Source organism: Leucopleurus acutus (genome assembly GCF_964270905.1).
Source record: "Leucopleurus acutus genome assembly, chromosome: 2".
NCBI lineage: Eukaryota > Metazoa > Chordata > Mammalia > Artiodactyla > Delphinidae > Leucopleurus > Leucopleurus acutus.
The window spans coordinates 164,065,224-164,085,561 of NC_139143.1; the positions used below are offsets into that span (position 1 = coordinate 164,065,224).

Consider the following 20,338-nt stretch of genomic DNA (forward strand, 5'->3'; position numbering starts at 1 on the left):
AAAGACTGAACAAAGCGATTGCTCGTCTGGGGGCCTGGAGGTGATTCTTACTCTTGGAGAGAGGTTGGAGCAGGTGGATTCTGAACTCCCCACTGTACGCTTGGAAGGCCTCTGTGATTCCGGGGAATTTCAGTGCAGAAAGCAAGCCCACGGGCTGGGCCTCCCATCTGGTTGCCATAGAAATGTTTGTAATGGGGCCGATTCTGATCCCTGGGAACCTTCAGCATATTCTGACAAAGCCAGGTTGCTGACCTGAGAAGGGAATTTCACATTAGCCCCTGATTCTCAGCATCCCCTGGGACCTCGGAGCTAGGGGCTCAGCCACACCCTCTCCCACAGCAGGCTGGTCTCTGGGAGCCACCAGGGCACCTCTCCAACCCTGGGAGAGGGGGGTGTCTAAAATGCAAAGAGGCCAGAAGTGAAGCGGCCACCCCTGATCCTTCAGGAACCCTTGATTCCTCTACTCTCCTCCTCTGCCCTCTCTGGTCCGGGCCTCTTCCTTGGATTATTTTAACACCCCAACCTGGCTTCCCACCTCCACTCCCGGGCCCTCCAGCCATCCTGAGTGTACACACAGATGAAGATCTATCCTGCCCTGGGACTGAGCATGGCTCCCCAGTGCCAAAGCATTCAGTATCAGTCCCTCACCCGGCCTTGAAGGCTCTCGAGGAAACGCCCCGGTTGCCTCTCCAGGCCTAGTCTCCACTGCCCCACCCACAAACGTTCCCCATGGCCCAGTCATACCCACTCCCTCCTGCACCTCCAGGCCTTTGCCCTTGCGAGCTCCCCAGTTGCACGAGTAGCCTGTTTCCTTGGTTCATTCCCACAGTCATGGACCTGGCTCTGCCTGTGTTGCACTTTGTGGCCGAGGTGACTTCATTCAATCCTGAGTTTCCCACAGACTCATGGGGCCACTGTGCTGGGGCCGGGTGGCCAGGGCAACCACTCTTCTGCAACTCTTTCAGCCACATACAGCATCAGTCCCCTAAGGACAGGCGCTGTGCCCTCTGCTCCTAAGATGATCGCGGCCCGTTGGTCCAACCCTATTCAAACTATAGCTTATCAAGCACTCTGCCAGCTCCAATTTAAACTCCTGCAGTGCTAGGGAGCCCCCTTCCTCCTCTGGCAGGACTACTGCAATAGTTGTCACTCAGTCTGTCTCAGTCGCTGTCTCAGCTCTCCATCTCTGGGGATAGCCTAAAATTCTAAGGATGGCAATTAGATGGCAGGTATGCCACCACCTCCCACTCCTGCACCTGTGGCAGGCATCAGTAGTTGCCCATCAGAGCACTCTTGCCATCTGAGCCTACCCGCAGCTCCCGCCAGCCCTCCAGCAACAACACAAATCAGCTACTACTCGAGAAAAACTCTTTACTATACCTAGACACAGGTGGCCAGATTGAGGGCGGAGAGCCTCTGAAGCCTGGGTCCTCCTCAGTCTTAACTGTTCTCGCAATCCCACGGCACCTGGTGTCCAGCAGGTCCTGCAGTTGGAGCTCAGTAGATGCTTGCTGGGGTGAGAGCTCCTGCTGGTCACTTGGCCGCCAGCCAGCTGTCTGTTGAGCGCCTCCTGCACCCAGGCCCGCCGCTAGGGTCCCTCGTGCTGGGCTGGGCTCCGAGCTCAGCCCCCTTGAGAGAAGAGCCTCTTTGACGCTGTCTGCTTGTCTGCTCTCCTCTTGGCTCTGGGGGCGGGGTCTGCATAGACAGAGATGCCGCCCAGAGAGGGTGCTGAGCCCCCAAACACAGCTGCTCTGCCTCTCATCACTTCTGTTTGCTGAGCCGGGTCATAACTGATCCAGCCAGCTCCAGCCGGTGGCTTTGGGGGGATTAAGGCAGAATTACGCAAGCATAATTACATGTCTCTCTGCTATGCATAGCTCTCTTAATGGGATGTTTGCATTCGACCTCCCTGTTTAATTGATTAAGTTTCCTGAGTACCCCACCCCAACTGGGACAAGGACAGAATGGGCAGGCCAGAACCTTCCTTGAGAGAGAGGAACTGCGATGGACGCAGAGCTGGGCAGAGTTGGGTCCCAGAGGATCTTCAATAGGCCCAGGTCTTTAGAACGACTTGTAAACTTGATTTTCCCTTGCTTCCCTCCAGCCCCAGGCCTCGTATCCACAAGGGCACCATGGGGACAGAGGTTATGCCACCTCGGCCAGAGTGTCTGCCACCATTAGGTGTGAAACCACAAAGCAAGCTGCCTTCTAAGCGAGTGGCATCCAGTGCCCCCAGTGAGGGTTTTCTACTCTATTCTGCCCCCAAATAGCTGCAAAGACCAGCGTCCTGCTACGCCTGCCTTCGTGCACGTGACACACCTCGTTGTCCTTCCACAGATGCCTAGGAAACATCTCCCTCGCCCCGGGCCCTGTCCTGGGCTTTGGAGGGCATCTGGCCCCAGAGCTGGCACACGCTGAGACCCAGTGAGCAGCTGGGTGCCCAGGTCTTCCCCAGGAGGCGGGAGGCCCCCCAGGCTCAGGGTGACTCTGTCCCAGGGCAGGACCTGGCCCTAACCCTAACTGACTTCCTCGTGGCGTCTGCTCCATCCCAGGCTGGCTTCCGCTGTGCTCCCTGGGCCGTCCTTATGTTCATTTTCTCCCTCTGCATTTTCCCTTCCAGCTGTGGCGGGTTTGCTAGCAAATGGGGAGGTGGCAGAACTCAGGAGACTGAACACCTTGGGGTTTTCCTCTGGGAAGGAGGGAGGCAGCAGGGTTGCCAGAAATGTTGGCTCGAAACACATTAGCGATGACGCTACTCATGAAGGATGGGAAGGAGACGAGGAGGTTGCTGGCGTGGAGAAAGGATGGAGAGACCACGGACTCAGCCTCCTGTTCTCCATCTGTCTGTCCATCCAGGTTGGGGTGTGGAGTCCTGCCGAGGGGCTTAACATCACGGAGGTTGCCAGAGGCCGAGGCCCTAACGTCACCGACTCTCTGACGAACAGGTCCCTCATCGTCACCACTGTGCTGGTAAGAGCTGCAGCCCTGCAGGAGGGGCTGTGAGCTGGGGCGGGCTGGCCGTCGGGGTTGGAAAGACCTCTCCATCACCCCACGCAGCACAGGCCAGGCATCTCTTATGAGGCTGCTGGGAGGCTGGAAGATGGGGGAGGAAGGTGGAAACATTGAGGGTCCCTCAGAAAGCCCCCAGCGAGCAGATGGGAGACAGCAACGCTGCTCGTGGCCACAGGCCAGAGACCCCAGGAGGCGGCTGTGAGCAGCCTCTTCCCAAAGGCAGAGCAGGCCAGCCCTCCTGCCTGTCTGGGACCTGCTTGGCCAGCTCTGCTGCAGAGGCCTGTGTGTTTGCATCTCACTCTCACCCAGTCCCTGAGCCCCTGATGCCTGATAGGAACTGTGATGGGTAGAAGGAAGGAGGGGTGACCTGCCTTCTGCACCAGGACTTGGGGTCCACCTCTTCCACCCCAGTTCCCAGGAAAAAGGCCCTTCCCACTGGTCCCCCCAGCCCGGCAGGTGCTGGGAGCCCACACACGTGCCACCGCCCACAGTGTCCTGTCCCGAGTGCTCCCGGCCACGGCTATGACCTTTCTCCCTGCCACCCTCCCTCCACTGCCCAGGACTGAATAGTGCTTCCTTCTTCTGACCATTTCAACCCAAGGAATGGCTTTTGGGGTCTCCCACGCTCTGTGAGTCTTGAAACTCAGGGCGAGCAGAAGGACACCCAGGCTGCTAGCCTCCTTTGGCCAGTGCTGTGCGTGCTCCACGTGCACCAGCCCCACCTGGAAGGCCTCCAGGGTGTCCGGAGGCTCAGGACTCACCCTCTCAGAGACGTAGCACTGCTCTTGGGGCCCAAGCTGGGCCATGTAGTGGGGAGGCAGCCTGATCACAGCCCGGTGGATTCTGACCAAAGGCCCTTCGAGGACAATTTTGGCCCTGGTCAGCTTCTCCTTATAATGAAGCAAATATGATTGTCAGGACCATGTGCTGAGGTCACTCTATACCAAAAAAGGGGGCTCAAGCTGGTTTGGCCAGGCCCTACTGGACGGTCCTGTGCCCTCCCTCTAGGGCCAGGTATGTGCTCAGTGGCTGGGTGGTGGACACCATGGAGGAAGAAGGGATGTAATAGCTAAATGCCACCCTCCCAAGAATCTAGTGAGCAGCAGACTCCAGGGGCACCGTCAGCTTCCAGGGAGCAATTGTAGCCTATGGCTGTCATCCCCAGTCTCCAGGCTTATGACTATTAAGAGCATCCACGTTAAAGCTGATGGAGACCTAGCAGTTCTGAACATGCTGCTGATAGAGCCAGAGGAGATGGCTGGGGAGACACCTCTCCACACCCACCTTTCGGGAGTGAGACCCTCACTGGCATCTTCCCCAAAACCAGACATCCTGCCTGCCTGGTTGACATTTTGTTAACTAAAAAAATATAAATATCAAGCTATAAAACCAGTAAGTTGAAAGATCTCATCAGGAACGGGGGAAAAAATTGTAAAAAGAAAAAATTTAGAGATGAGAAATAAAATAAGGATGTAGTATATGACACGGAGGATATAGCCCATATTTTATAATAACTATAAAGGGAGTATAACCTTTAAAAATTGTGAATCACTATATTGTACACCTATAACATAATAAAAAATAAATGAAAACGAATAAAGCAAGAAATAAAGATTAAAAAGACATGAAAAGAGCAAAGGGATTAGAAGGAAGTGTGATGAGCAATTAGAGGAATATTAATGTGGATAAAAATAGAAAAGATAAAAGGAAAGTTGAAAGAGAACAAAATAAAGGTGAAAAGGAAAATAATAAAGAGAAAAATGAAAATAAGGAATGAGATTAAAAGGAAAGCTACCAAGACAGACAAAAAATAGCATAAATAATTAACAGCTCTGGCTAGAGGAGGCGAAGAATGTAAACCCAAAATGTCAGAAAGCAAAAGGACGAAAGTGTGAGGAAGCTAAAATATAAAAGGGTAAAAAATAAACTAATAAAAAGGCGGCCAGAGCTTAAAAGCAGAGCTGCATACAATGCGAGATATAAAGAAAACACTTTTCAGAAGACGAGATTGAAAAAAGGTAAAACGGAGGCGCTCAGAGAGATCAGGAGAGAGAATTAAATGAGTTGAGTTGATTCAGCCACAAAACAATACTCTAACGGTAAGAGGGGAGCTAAAGATAATATGCCAAAAGGGTGCAAAATACACACACCTCCAGTGACCACAGGGTTAAATTTTATTAAAGTGACAGCAGCCCGGTTTCAAGGGCATAAGACCCTTCTGCAAAGCCACAGGGAATTTATCTTCAGCTGCAGAGGTAGAACCGCGCAGCTATTCTGTGCTCTTCTCACAGTTTCTTGGGCAATACTGGAAGCTTCTTGCAAAGGTCCTGACCTGCTGCACTCAGTTGCTCACTGAGGGCCCCGCCCACATCGTCCAGCTGGCTCTCAGCACCCCAAGGAAGGAGAGAAGCCCCGTTGGCTGGCAGCCTGGACGCAGCTCCGTCGGTTCCCCTGCCCTTCATCCGGGCAAACGGGAGCCCAGCAGCTCTTGGCGACATGCAAGTGTGACCAGGACACAAGGGCCAGACTGTGACGGTTAAGAGACTCAAACCTTTGGGTCTGAGTCCCGGCTTTACTGTTCACTAGCTGTACGACCCTGGAAAACTGCTTAGTCATTTGGTGTCTCTGTTCCCCATCTGCGAAAGAGAGGTGATAATAATTGTCCTTACTTTGTGGAGTTGAGAGGATGAATGATTAATAACAATAAATGGCACAGAGTGTGTGCTGTCTGAGTAATGGCTGCTCTTGTTATTATTGATTATAAATCCAGTCCCCAGTAAGCTCGGGTTTTAAGTAAGCAGAATGAGAGTTCTCGAGAAAACCTCTGCTTCCATCCACAACCAGCGCCCTGAACTTCACTGAAGATTGACCCCTGACCGTGGTCACAGAGCTTATCTCTGTCAGGGTGCATTATAAACTCTGAGCTTGGACTTGAATGTCTTTAAGGCCTGGTGGGCATTCCCTGGCTCACCACAGACCCCACCATTCCATACTGCTTACTCCTGGCTGCTGCTTATACAGGCATTTCCTGACTGGTCCCTGCAAGCGCTAGGGTTTGTGACCTCCTGAGCCCCTCGTAGCTCTAATCTCCTGCTGATACATAAAGCTCCACATCCCAACCGCCACCTCAAGGTCTGAGCCCTTGACCCTGACACTGTGATAGTCCCCTACCCCTGGGCTCCTTTGCCTTGGCCTCTGACATGGCTGCTGACCCACTTGAAGCAGATGTCCCACCATCCTCACCCCATTATGCAGGGTCAGATACTCGCATGGTCTGGGAGTGACCCATGATCCAGCTTCCTCCAGCCCCACTGTCCAGAGATCATGGATGGTTGGGTCTACTTCTTCCCTGAGAGAAGCCCAGCCTTTCCCGGAGGCAGAGTGGGGACAGAGGATGTGACACACAGCCTTTACACTGGTCCCCAAGAAACTCTGTGTCCAGCTGAAAATGTCCTCGGAGTCTCCTAAAAGTCTCAGCGTGGTCTGCATGTCCCAGAGCCCTGGGAAGGGTTGGTCAGGGTACAGTGCTCTCAGCTTGGGCTTTTGGGGACAGCAGCACCCGTTGTGGGGAGTGTCCAGCCCGGCCCAGCCCAGACGCTCTGGCTGAAAACCCAACCCCAAGCTTGGCAGCCTGAAAGCAGGGCCAGCACCTCCCACGGAGAGCACTGGCCCCGCCTCTCTGGAAGTGTGTTGTCAGGGCAACAGTGCTTTGAGTGACAGGCAGGTACCAAGCCTGGGTGCAAGAACATCCCCCAGCTTTGCCCTGGAGAACAGGGCTGGACCTGAGACCCTGATGAGGGAGTCTCTCCTCCTCTTCTGGTCCCTGGGATCTGGATGTGGCAGAGAACACAGGGAGATACGGGGGCTGCCCCCAAAGCCCCCTCTCTCCTCCTCCATCCTGAATCCCGGGGTTAGGTGCTAAGGTCGCATTACCCTGGACAGACAGATGGACAGAGCCCGGACCTTGCCCTCTCTGACCCCTCAGAGCCACGGGCTCTTCCCCCTTCCTGAGGCGGAAGCAGCAGCAGCAGCAAGAGGCTGGAAGCCTGCCCTCCCCACCCTCTCCCTGCCAGGCCCCAGCTTCTGCTCAGGTTCGCTCTTCCGTGAGCTCGTGAAAAATTCATCTGCCCAAAGCTCTGCTCACACACCAAGAAAACACACTCAACTCGCTCTGGGGGGGCCTGCTTTGGAAGGTTCAGGGTTCTTGGGGCTGCTGAAGTGAGCAGTGGTGTCGGCACGCGTGTGGGCACCTGTGCAGGTGTGGGATTGGCTACACACAGGTGTCTGGACATGCACCGTCGGGTGTGTTTGTGCCATGTGCGCATTGTAACCCATTGAGGTGCAACTGCTAGGCAAGCCGGACCTGCACACCTGGCACAAGAGAGGAGAAGCTGGGGAGACCAGGATGTGGGCCGGGAGAACCATCCCAGGCCAGGAACCACTCTAGACTCCACCTGCTGGGAGGACTGGACTCCTAATGCTCTGTCCTGGTTCTAACTGGCAGAAGCCGGGGCCTAGGGGCCAGGGTCCTTGGCTTCCGTGTCTGAGCAGGTCAGAACATCCGAGAATGCGGTGTATTCGTGCCAGCGGCATTGTGTGCATACACAGCGCATGCGTGTGCGGGTGTGTGTTAAGATGGCCTAAGCCAGAAGGGGCTTGGGAACAGAGCTCTTAGGTAGGTAACCCTTGGCTTTCCCCACCCCCCCCCCCAAGGCACCCTCTTCCAACTCCACAGGTCCTGTCACTCGGCTCTCACGCTGGTGAAACTAGACTGAGAAACTAGACTAAAAGCCCTAGCAATGAAAAGTAGGAAAAGCTTCTTTTTCTGGCCTCTTGTTTCCTGTGACTTGTTGCAGAGAAATATTACCCCCATTCCTACGGCTGTTCTCCCAGAGCAATAGGAGAGAGCGAAGTCATGAAATTGAGGGCACCTTCACTGAGCAATCGACTAGCAGCCGAGAGAGCTTGTGAACTGGCTGTCTGGACATTTCCAGGAATAAATTGTGAAATAGCCCATGAATAAGTAGTTGGCGGAGTTCAGAATTACCCCCTGGGAAATGTTGCAGGTCTAGAGACACATTACGAAGGCGAGCACCGTTTTAATGCTCTGGGCTTTGGCTGTTAAATATGTATGCCATCCGCAAAGCACTTCCTGAAATTAATGGCATTTTACAGCTGCTCCAAAGGCAGCGTATTTATATGAAGATGTATAGATTCTGGGGCTGGGGTGGCTTCGCAAATGAAGTGCTAATTTTAGAGGATAGGGCCTGGGAGGGTCTCGGAGAGAGGGTCAGGAAGTGAGCTATCTCAGGGACCTTTCCTGAAATAGCTTTCCGCTGCTAGCTATGATTTTTAACCTTTGGTGACATTGGGCGTGGTCTCTAGGCTGGACAGGTCACTTCAATAACAGGTCACCCCATGCCCAGAAAGATGATAGTGATATTAATAATATAATGATAATAATATTGCAGTTTACATTTGCCAGGCACTAAGTGCTTTTCACAGATTGACCCATCTTATCCTAACAACAATCCCGTAAGGTAGATTCTATTATTATCCCCATTTTACAGAAGGAGGTCGATTTTGCTTAGGAATCTCTATGTGGTTGGTGATTCACCTGGCAAAGAAGGTACCTTCTCTTTAATTCTTTCCTTGAGCTAACATCAGGGCTACCAGGTGCAGTGGTACAGTTCGTTCACTGCACAAGAGCATCTGACCTAACAGTTGAGATGGGACTGAAGCCTCACCCAGGCCCTCTCACCAGGCCCTGTGCCAAGGTTCAGGGCAGCACCATCCCAGAGATTAATTTGCACGAAGGCAGGGTCCACAGTAGCCTAAGTTCCCTTCCCTCCGTGTAGTCTCAGCCCCTTCCCCGGCACCTCCTCAACTCTTTTCTCCAAACTTGTGAGCTGCTCGGTTGGAGCTGGGGACGGGAGGCACCAAGATTTAGCACGGAGTCTAGCCAAAGGACCCAGCTTTTCACCCAATTAGACTGAGAGGTGGTTTGCTCAGAACCCCTTGGGGATTCAGACACTCCCTTGCCCTTTCTCTGCAACATCCCAAAGGACTTTGAAAACCGAGAATGAATCAGGCATGGGATGGGATTTTGAGAAGCAGCGCAGCCGGGGAACCAGGGCCAGAGGATCTAGCCCGCCCTCCGCAGCAGGAGCCTGGCAAGAGGCTGCCGGTGGGTTTCTGTGCCTGAGAACCCCTGACGAGGGCCTTCACTGCTCAGGGGCCCACAGTGTCAAGGGAATGGCCCCACCACTTGAGAGAATGACGATGCGCCTCCAGATGAGGTGTGTGCTCTTCTTATGGGCGTGTGGGCGTGAGCTTCCCCCCACAGGCGGATTCTGTCAGCTAAGGGTTGTCACCCATCAGCTGAAGGCTCGAGGCATTCCTTCACGAGGGGGTGCCAAGGTGGCTTGGGGGAAGGTTAAGGCCCAGAAAGAGGCCAAGGAGCTACAGGCAGGAAGGACTGAGCCTGAACTCCATCAGACTGTAATTCAACTCTTGTGTGACCTTGGGCAACTTACTGACCTTCTCTGAGCCTCAGTTCTCTCATCTATCAAATGGGGATAATGTCACCTATCTTTTTTTTTGACATCTTTATTGGAGTATAATTGCTTTACAATGATGTGTTAGTTTCTGCTTTATAACAAAGTGAATCAGCTATACGTATACATATATCCCCATATCTCCTCCCTCTTGCGTCTCCCTCCCACCCTTCCTATCCCACCCCTCTAGGTGGTCACAAAGCACGGAGCTGATCTCCCTGTGCTATGCGGCTGCTTCCCACTAGCTATCTGTTTTACATTTGGTAGCGTATATAAGTCCATGCCACTCTCTCACTTCGTCCCAGCTTACCCTTCCCCCTCCCCCCGTCCTCAAGTCCATTCTCTAAGTCTGCATCTTTATTCCTGTCCTGCCCCTAGGTTCTTCAGAACCAGTTTTGTTGGGTTTATTTTGATTCCATATATATGTGTTAGCATACAGTAATGTCACCTAGCTTGAAAGCTTATGAGCCTTTTTCACTCTGAAAAAGAGTTTAAATCAATGCCTGGTGCATAGTAAGAACTCAGTAAATGATGAGTTTGCTGAGAGTTCAACCCATCCACCTCCGTTCCTTACTCTGTGTATCTCATACTGGACGAGGTCAGTAGCTTCTTTCCAAGGTTTTCCTGCCTCTACTCCCAGTTATTCTTCACAGGGTTGCCAGGGCTTTATTTCTAAATGAGAAATCAGACAGTCATGCCCTTTCAAAGCCCTTCACTGGCTCAAAGCCCTTCACTGGCTCCCTATCACGTGGGAGGGAGGGAACCTAATGTGGGACAGCTGTCACCTATGCTCTGGACCCACAGGCCACCTTCTGAGGACCCCCTGCCCACTAGGGAGAGGCACCATGTGACTCAGGGCCTCTGGCACAGTGAGGTGGTTAAGAGCTCCTGCTCTGGGACCACACCGACTTGAGTCAAATCCTCTCTCTATGGCAGCTGAGTGACCCCCCACGAGTTACGTTATCCTCGTGGATTCACTTTGTACATCTGCAGAATGGAGCTACTCGTATCTACCCCCAGAAGGCTGAAACTCAGGCTAAGGGAGGCAATACCAGCTACTGTCCACTGAACCCTCCTAATCTGCTGGGCTCTGCACTGGACCCCCACGGGCACCATCTTGTCTGCTGATTTGCTGACGCCTGGCACGTGCAAATGCAAACTATCATAGTTATCAGGAATCACTCACTGGCAGGTCCTAACGCTGGGGACTAGATCCTTGGAAAGAGAGAAAGGTGTCAGGGAGCAGGGAGGTCTCATCTGTTAGACAGGAGCTGGGGAGCAGTCAGGGAAGAAACGATGAAGGGCCTTCTGCAGCAGTGTGCTCACACTGGAGCAGACATCAGAACCCCCGGAGGGCTTCTTACAGCACACCTTGCCAGGCCCCACCCCAGAGTTTCTGGTTCAGTATGTCTGGGTGGGGCCCGAGAATGTGCTTTTCTGACAAGTTCCCGGGTGGTGCTGCTGGTCTGGGGACCACACTTTGGGGACCACTGGCCTGTGTTGACGGTGCAACAGAGAGAGCGTGGGATTCAGAATCACAGTCTTGAGTTGGAATCCCAGTTCCACTAGTTTCTAGCTCTGTGATCATTGGACGATCAAATCAATAAGGACCTACTAAGTGCTGTGTGCACGTCAGTAGGTGGCCATCTGTGAGGCACAAAGTTGGCTCTCAGGAAGTACACTTTCCCTCTCCTGACTTAGCAGGCCATTCTGAGCAACCCCTAAAGATGGCTTAGAACACCCTTGCAGAGGACCTGGCCCAAGCTTTCTGGCCCCAGCTGGACCTGCTCCACCCACTCAGCCTTTGTCTGCCCCTCTCCCATCTGTCCCCGCAGGAGGAGCCCTTTGTCATGTTCCGGAAGTCCGACAGGACCCTGTTCGGGAATGACCGGTTCGAGGGCTACTGCATCGACCTGCTCAAGGAACTGGCCCACATCCTGGGCTTCTCCTACGAGATCCGGCTGGTGGAGGACGGGAAATATGGGGCACAGGACGACAAGGGCCAGTGGAACGGCATGATCAAGGAGCTCATTGACCACGTAAGTGAGGCGGGAGCACAAGGGACCAAGGACCTCCCAGGAGGCGTGGCCAAGTCCTCTGTGCACGTCAGGGTGGGGCATCCTGGCAGAGAGCAGCCCTGGGGGAAGGAGAGATGGAGACAAAGGAGCCATTGGTACAGGCTCACCCAGCACAGACTAAACATTGCCTGCCGTCCAGCTCAGGGCCTTCAACTTTCCAGAAGCATTTTCTATCAAATACCTGTTAATGAATGGAATGGATCTGTACCACCAGACCCCTCATATTCCTTCTCTCATTTATCCTTACAACAACCCAGTGAGGTAGGTACTGTTATTACCACCCATTTAACAGACAAGGAAGCTGAGGCAGAGAGAGGTGAAGGTTCCCAGCTAGTAAGCAGTGGAGCTGGGACTCAAAGAATCTTTGGAGGCTCTCCGCTTCTGGAGCCTTGGGCTCTGACCTCTGCAGAAAGCCATCTGACCCCAGGACCCAGGGCAGGGAAGGTTCACATAGTAAGTCTTTGCAACCTGGAAAGCCTCAGCGAAAAGGATTATCACTTCGCCTCTCCAGGTACAGACAGGCAGCAGCAGGGCCTTCTTGTGTTAGCCCTCCTGCGCCTGTCAGAGGGGAGCTGGGAAGGGAAGGAGGCTGGAGCTCAGAGCAAGAAGGCTCAGGCAGAGCCTCACTGGTGGAGTCATTTCCTCGGCCCTAGGAAGCGGGTCTCCCAGGGAAGGCTGGCGGCAGAGACTAATGGTAAAGAGCATGAACTGGGGCTGGATTTGATTCCCACTCTCCCACTTACTAGCTGTGTGCTCCTGGACAAGTTTCTTAACCTCTTTGTGCCTCAGTTTCCTCAGCTGTAAAATGGGAATGATAATAATAGCCCCCTCCCCCACGGGCTGTTGTGAGGACTAAGTTCACCTGTGTGTACTGCATAGTTAGTACCGTGTCAGTACTTGCTTCTGTTGTTTTTATTTTTATCATTACGTTGAGGCCGGGGAGGGGGCTTCAGAAAGTCCCTTTTTCTCCCTGAGCTCATTTCCTAACTCAACGGTGAGAATAATGATACCTGCCCTGTGTTCTTCCCCACTTGTTGTCAGAGGCGACAACTGGTGGGGAAACAGCTCCTAGATGGCGGAATTCAGTCGAAATGGGAGGGAGTGGTGTTGTCACCGTTATTGGTAATAACTGTAATTATTATGGAAATTAGTCAGCAAGCCCCACAGGCATCTCCATTTATCAGCTCCCCCCTCCCTCCGAGCTTCATGAGTGGGGCTCTGGAGCGTGGGGCTCCGGGTGGGTTCTGAGCCTGTCGCTTGCAGAGGTGAGGTGGGCTGGGGAGGAAGCGGGGATCCCATGGACCGTGGAGGCCACATGCAGAAGTAAACGAGGCTGATGCCAGTCTTGCAACCCACAGCCTCCCCAGGGGCCCGAGAGCTCTGCAGAGCCATTTGCAAAGGGGTGGATTAGAAAATTCAGCAGCAGCCAGACCTTCCTAAGCTGACCCTCAGCTGGAGAAAAGAGGGGGTCTCATCCCTGGCCTCCATGCAACCCGGTATCCATCAAGACCGTGGCCCCTGATGGCACATGCGGGCACCTTGTTAAACCCGATTCCCTACAACTGATGAGCCTGTTAATCCTAGCTTGGTGCCATTTTTAATAACATCGTAACCATGTATTAGTGTCGTCAGGTAATTAGTCTTCTCACTAGCTCATAGAAAGCGTGGTAGAAGCTTGGCAATATTATTACTTCCTTAGTAGGGATCTGAACGAAGATGTAAAAATGATGAATGCCCACCTTTGCAAGGATCTGCTCCCCGAGGCCCATTTGGAGGCCCTGGATGGAGCCTCTGACCAACAGGACTTAAGTCCTTCCCTGACACTCTGCTCATCTCTGTCCCATGCCACAGGCCTTCCAAGGAGCCAGGGTTATGGGGGAAGATAGGGTACCTAGAGGGTGTGTCCCTCTCCTGCTCACATACTTGCCTTCCCCGAAGTTGCCTCCAGCTATGGGAACAAAAAAGGTGATTGGACAGAGCAGTGATTTCTCCATCCATCACCCCATCTCTCTCCCCGATCATCACTCTCTCCATCTTTACTTCCTGCTCTCTCTCACTCCGCCTCCCCCGAAAGTCTCCTACTCCTGTCCCTGCCTTAAATTACTCCCGTGTATTTTAATGACTTTGGAATTCAATAGAGATGGGTTCAAATTCAGGGTCTAGCACATTGTAGCTGACAGTGGGAAAGTTATTGAACCTCGCTGGCCTCTATTTCCACCTCTAGGAAATGGGAATAATTTTAAAAGCCTTCTACCTAGGGTTCTTGGGAAGATTTAATGAGCTACAGCACAACACGCTCAGAACACGGGAGCTATCCTGCTCCTCCCCATTTCCTCCTGTCTAAAGTATGCACACAGGGCTTCTCTGGTGGCGCAGTGGCTGAGAGTCCGCCTGCCGATGCAGGGGACACGGGTTCGTGCCCCGGTCCGGGAGGATCCCACATGCCGCGGAGCGGCTGGGCCCGTGAGCCATGGCCGCTGAGCCTGCGCGTCCGGAGCCTGTGCTCCGCAACGGGGGAGGCCACAACAGTGAGAGGCCCGCGTACCGCAAAAAAAAAAAAAAAAAAAAGTGTGCACATGCGTGGCCGTGATGGCAGTGGGAGAGTTGGCCCCTCGGCCGTGGTCACCCTGGTGGGCCACAGTGGCCTGGGATCTAGTCCTTGCTCCTCTGAATCCAAATTGGAGCCTCAGGGAACTGACTCATACTGATCAGACTCACGGGGGATTGAGGCACCCCCAAGGCATCACCCCCTTTCTACAGTGGGGGCCTTTCCTGACATCTACCATCAAGAGCTTCTGTCCTGGCACCACGAGCCTGGGATCCTGCTAGGGATTATGGAGACGGAGCCCTAAGTACGGAAAGCCTGAAGCCAAGAGGGCACGCTGCTGCTGGAGAAGCGGGCAAGAGACAAGACTTGAAAAGCCTTGGGTGCTAAAGTGAGGAATTTGGTTTTAATCCTGTGAGCTACAAGGCACAGCTGAAAGATGTAGAGCAAGGGGGTGACATCAAATTGGGACTTGTGCTCCGGGCTAAGCTGGGGCCAGTCTGGAGGCCAGCACTGGGACCTGGGTGGAGGAGAGCATGGTGGCCTCCGAAGGTTGTGGTCAGAAAGGAGGAAAGTAGATGGAATAGGATGGAGACGTGAAGGTAGAATTGATGAGGTTGGTGATTGGCGGCATGAAGGAGGCAAGGAGAAGGGAGGGAGGAATCAAGGACAAGTTGTGAAATTCTAGCTTGGATGGCTGGGGCGGTGGTGAGGTCATCCCCACAGGATTTGGTAGAGGTTCAGACATCATGTTGGGATTGGGGTCTCAGGAGGTGGCTGCCGTAGGGCTGGGCACTCAGAGGAGGTGGCAGGGCTGGACGTGGAGGTTTGGAGTCACGAACACAGCCTCGGGGGAACCTTGGGACACAGACAGAAACAGAGGCGGGGATTGCTGGGGAGAGAAGAGAGGAGGACCTGGGGTGAGACCCTGAATGGCGTGGAAGTGTGAGGAGGGGATGAAAAAGAGGCCTCAACAAGATGCCCGAGCCCGCAAGGCCAGAGAGGAGGGAGGAGGGCCAGGGAGCATGGGTGATGGAGGCCAAAGGAGGAGAGGCTTCTGGGAAGGCATGGACACAGGGTCTCAAGCAGCAGGTGGGGAGGCGGAGGGAGACGAGGACGGAACAGCACCCACGAGTTGGCACAAGGTGCTCTCCTGGGGGCACAGGGTCAGGCCCCACACAGGCTCCCTGAACCCCCCGGCCTGGTCTCTTGCAAGCTTTCTTTTCGGAGGCCGAGGAGGCCTGTCCTGGCTGCTCTCCCAGGCCTGTGAACAGAGAGGGGGAGGCGAGGATGAACGCCCTCCAGGCCACAGGAAGCCATTCATTCATTTTTTTTTTTTTTAACATCTTCATTGGCGTATAATTGCTTTACAATGGTGTGTTAGTTTCTGCTTTATAACAAAGTGACTCAGTTATACATATACATATATCCCCATATCCCCTCCCTCTTGCATCTCCCTCCCACGCTCCCTATCCCACCCCTCTAGGTGGACACAAAGCACCGAGCTGATTTCCCTGTGCTATGCGGCTGCTTCCCACTAGCTATCTGTTTTTTGTTTGTTTGTTTTTTGTTTTGTTTTGTTTGTTTAACATCTTTATTGGGGTATAATTGCTTTACAATGGTGTGTTAGTTTCTGCTTTATAACAAAGTGAATCAGTTATACATATACATATGTTCCCATATCTCTTCCCTCTTGCGTCTCCCTCCCTCCCACCCTCCCTATCCCTCCCCTCCAGGAGGTCACAAAGCACCGAGCTGATCTCCCTGTGCTATGCAGCTGCTTCCCACTAGCTATCTACTAGCTATCTGTTTTACATTTGGTAGTGTGTATATGTCCATGCCACCCTCTCACTTAAGCCATTCGTTCTTTTATCTCGAAGTTGTTACATCTCACTAGAGCATGTAAGGTGTTTTCCCTGTCTCATGGAGGCGGCTAGACCAAGATGGCTGAGACAAGGAGTGGTCATGGCTAGCCCTGGCGTGTCTTCCCTTCCCCTGTGAAAGAAATAGCACTGCCCAGGTGTCCCTCTCAGTGTCAGTGTCCCTGCCCAGTGTCACCGTGTAACACTGAGAGCAGAGCAGAGAAGGTGGCACAGCTCCAAGGACCCATTTCCCCTCCTGACTCTTCTTCCAGACAGACAGTGCCTTTGGACTGTGCTGGCGCTGCCCGCACCTGGCGTGGGGCTGGGCACGCAGAGCAGGCATTGATGAATGAAGGATGTATGAATGAGCACGTGGACTTGCACACCATCCCCAGAGACACGGCCATGGGGTCATGACTACTGAGCTTCCCACCCAAGGTGTGCGAGCAGAGGGTCTGGTGTCAAGGCCGTGACCGACCCCGTCACGCACTGTGTCCCCTGCCTTCCAACCAAGAACCAGATCTTAGTTCTGGCCAGCATGCGTTGGTCTTAGGAGGGGCCCCAAATCCCTGTTTGGGTGGCCAGGAAAGGCTCTACCAAGCCACGTCCTTCAGGCTGGCCAGTGCACTTTGAAGCAAGGCATGCTGGGAGCTCACCTGGGGTAGGTCAGAAGCCTGGATGGGACAGGGCAGGTGAGGGCAGGGAAGCAGATGGACTGAAAAGGTAGCCTCTTGTCAGGGCAGCCAGGTTGCCCAGAGCAATGACTGAGGAACTCTGGGGAAGCTTAGGATCTACCTGAAGACGACCAAGTAAGCAGGTGAGGGATGCAGGAAGGACTTGGGCTACATTGAGATTCACTGCAGGGTTGTCAGCTGCCGGGACCCAGCAAGCAGAGACTAGCCTGGGAAAGACCTGGAAAGAGCCTGGCAGGAGGTCAGGGTCCAGATAACCAGTGCAAGAAAGGACAAGGAGCAAAGCAGCAACAGAGCTGCAGGGGTGAGGGGGTTGCTGGAGGGAAACCAAGGGTGGAGGAAGCAACGGGAAGAAGCTGGCCCTCCCGCTGAGGATCATGCCTTCCTTCCTTCCACAAAGCTTTATGGAACCCTATCTCAGCCTGGGCTTCTGGAGGGCAGGGGCTGACGAGGCTCAGACGCTACTACTGCGTGGGTTGGGGGGGGATGCCGGGGAGAGTCAGGGCACGGAAGAGGAGCAGAGGGGAGGGAAAGCTGACATGAGGACGCAGCCTTGAGCTGGTCACCACTGAGTGCTACTGATCCAAGTCTGCACCCCAGAAAAGCCTGGCAAAGCGTGTCTCAGGACCACCTCTCGGGGTGAGGGGAAAAGGGGGAACAGGCTTATCCACCGGCACCTGACGTTCATGCATTTCTGGGTTTAGCAGGCATGGGAGCCAATCAGGGCCCTGCAGCAGCGTCCACAGGAAGTTATGGGGGAAGCGGGGCAGGTGAGACAGGAAAGAAGGGGACAAGAGGTGTCCAGGTGGGCAGGAGGTGACATGCTGGCAGCTTGTGCCTGCGTGAGGTTGGTCGTGGCCAGAGGGTCTGACCTGGTGCATGAGACGGGTGAGCCAAGCACACATGACGGGCCAGACGCGGGGCGGTGACTGGAGATATAGGAGCAACCAAGGTCAGCGTGGTTCCTGCCCCTCTGGGAACAAGCAATGAAGCAACCAAGTTAAATTTCAGTAAAATTTTGATCGGTGCTGCGAGGAGGTATATGTACAGGGGACTTTGGGAGTGTAAAACAGGGAAATGACTCAGGCTTCCCTGCAGAGGTGACTCTGGAGCTGAGACTTGAAGAATGAAGAAGAGATATGCAGGGCTTAGATGGGGGTACCGACCTGGGTGGGGTCGCCGAGGTTGCTGAAGTCTCCACCCTCATCAGGGGTCCGGCAGGGCTGGTAGGACCATGCCGGGGCAGACCCTGGGTGGACGCCGGCCTTGTGGACAGGCAGGGAGTGGAGAAGTGGGGATCTTACAGAGATGCGAATGGAGGTGCCATGAAGCGGGGAACGCCAGCTGAGCTGTCCTGAAAGACAGCCCTGTGGGGACTCAGGAACCGGCCATTCTCCCAGGCCTGGGAAAGGCACGGGCTTCATGTCTCACTGCCGGGCATCCGTTAGCTCAGGAAACCTATGTGTGAAGCACGGGTACACGACCCCTCGGTCAGCACTTAGGAATTTTCTGGCACCTGTCCCATGTCTTTAGATGCATATGGGCTGTTCCGAGGTTATCGGTGGCTACAGTGCTGATTGTTAAGTGTGGCGCTGGCCGGCTGGTGGGACATCAGTGGACACCACCTGTGACTCAGGGTACCTCCCAAAAGAATTGCAGTGCACGAGGCCCTGAAGGAGGGCTCGCTGGGTGACCTCTTCTAAACCTCAGAGGGTGGATCTAGCCAATGCTCCCACTGATTAAGGGATTCACTTGTTCATTCAATTGGTTCAGTTAAGCCCCATGCTAGGCACCGTGGATACAGTGTGAACTAAACGGTCAGGATCCCTTCTCTGAGCCGCAGGATCTTACATTCTAGTGGAGGAAACAGGCAGGCAGTAATCTATGAATGTATGAATAGATGTAAGTATTCCACAAGAGGAGTGTGGCCAGGTGAAAGAGCTTCCCTGGCTGGCAGACTGGCGCCTGAGCTGAGAGGCCCTGCGCATCAGAAACCAGTGGGGAGTCCTGGAGGAAGGTCCTAGAGACTTGTGAGAGGTGGGAAATACCTTCCCTGTCCTCCTAGTCATCAGCATTCAGAGAAATCCAGGGAAGGGGTCTGGGTCATTTCTGGCTCCCTGGCGGGTAACAGAAAATGGTACATGAGGGACAGATGAAGGAGGACATAGACTTGGAAAGATGTCGCCCAACATCAGCCATGGCCTTTAGACTGTGCACTCTGGTCTCCCAGCCTCCAGGTAGGCTGGCAGATGTGACAGGAAGATCTGGTGTCTAAGATACCACCATTACCTCACTGTGTCCCACCTTCCTCCCAGCCAGGGAACAGACCTTGGTTCTGGCGTATAGGCATTGGACCCAACCCCTGTTTACAAGGCCAGGAAAGGCTCTGCCCAAGTCCCCTCTCCCAGCCTAGAATAGGGCACTTCAAAGCAAGGCATGCTGGGAGCTCACCTCGGGGGCAGGACAGAGTCCCAGATGGAGTGGGGCAGGCTTGGGGTAGAGGAAACAGATGGACCGCAGAGACGGCCCCATCCCCAGGGCAGCCAGGTCGCCCAGGACTGCCACTGCGGATGCTGTGGAACCAAAGATGTCACCAGGACCTGCCTGAGGAGAGCCATGAGGACCAGTGAGGGCTATCAATGAATGCTAGGGACCACTGATAGGTCATAAGTAAGGGTACCCATCAAGGACAAGGGCACAGGGTGCAGGGTCCAAACACTGGAGGGAGGCTGGTGAGAGACAGGCAGGCTGGGCCAGACCCCAGCAGACTGGCAGGGGTCAGAGTGACCTCAGGAAGAATGGGGGAGCTGAATAGGGAAACAGAGGCCAGAGCTCAGCCCGTTAGGCTGGAGTAAGGGTTGATCAGGACTCTTGGGGGTACTTTGATGCTCAGTCTTCCATCAGAACTTTACTGAGCCCCTTCTTTTTGCCTGCCTTTGTGCTAATCCTAGAGATACATCAGTGAGTGAAATAAATGTAGTCCCTGCCCTCCTGGAGCTTATATACCAGCAGAGGAGCTAGATATTAAACAATGACTTATAGATCAAAATTCACGTGTGGTAAGGGCATTGAGGACCAGCACAGGGGCTATGGGAATGTACAACTGGGACCTCACAGCCCGTGGAGGGAGGGGGCTCCCTGCCCCCAGCTCCTTGGGCTTGGCTGGGCAGGGCCTCTCTGGGCAGATGCCATCTTCAGGGCCCTGTGGGATGGGGAAAGAGAACCCCCAGAGACAGGAGATGGAGCCGTGGGGTGTCCATCCCCAGGGCCCTGTGGCTATGAAGCAGGGGGGACCCGCCCATCCTTCCTGGAGGACAGAGACACAGCTTGGAGCCTTTTGGGACTCAGGAATCACCAGTTCTCCAGGCCAGGGAAAGGCACGGCATCATTCCTCACCATCAGGCCATGAGGTTGCTGTCAGCTCAGGAAGCTGGCTTGTGAATCACAGGTGTTGGTAGTTGACCCATCCGCTGGCACTCATGAATCTACTAGCACTCGTTTCCCCTCTGTTCAGACGTGTGGGTTGTTAAGGCCATTGGCTGCCAGGCTTATGTTCAGGGCCTTTCAAGGGGCACTGTGTTTTCTTAAGCTT

General features: G+C 54.0%; 1 protein-coding gene across 1 annotated transcript in view; it reads left to right on the forward strand.

The window, feature by feature from the left end:
* The window catches only part of GRIK3 (glutamate ionotropic receptor kainate type subunit 3), a gene marked incomplete at both ends in the record, with an annotated part of 233,303 nt that overhangs the window by 182,711 nt on the left and 30,254 nt on the right, over window positions 1–20,338 (forward strand). The window contains 2 exons of the mRNA XM_082832622.1: window positions 2,857–2,970; window positions 11,405–11,608. Of these exons, the coding sequence (XP_082688748.1) occupies window positions 2,857–2,970; window positions 11,405–11,608 (318 nt within the window). The remainder of the gene's footprint in view (window positions 1–2,856; window positions 2,971–11,404; window positions 11,609–20,338) is intronic.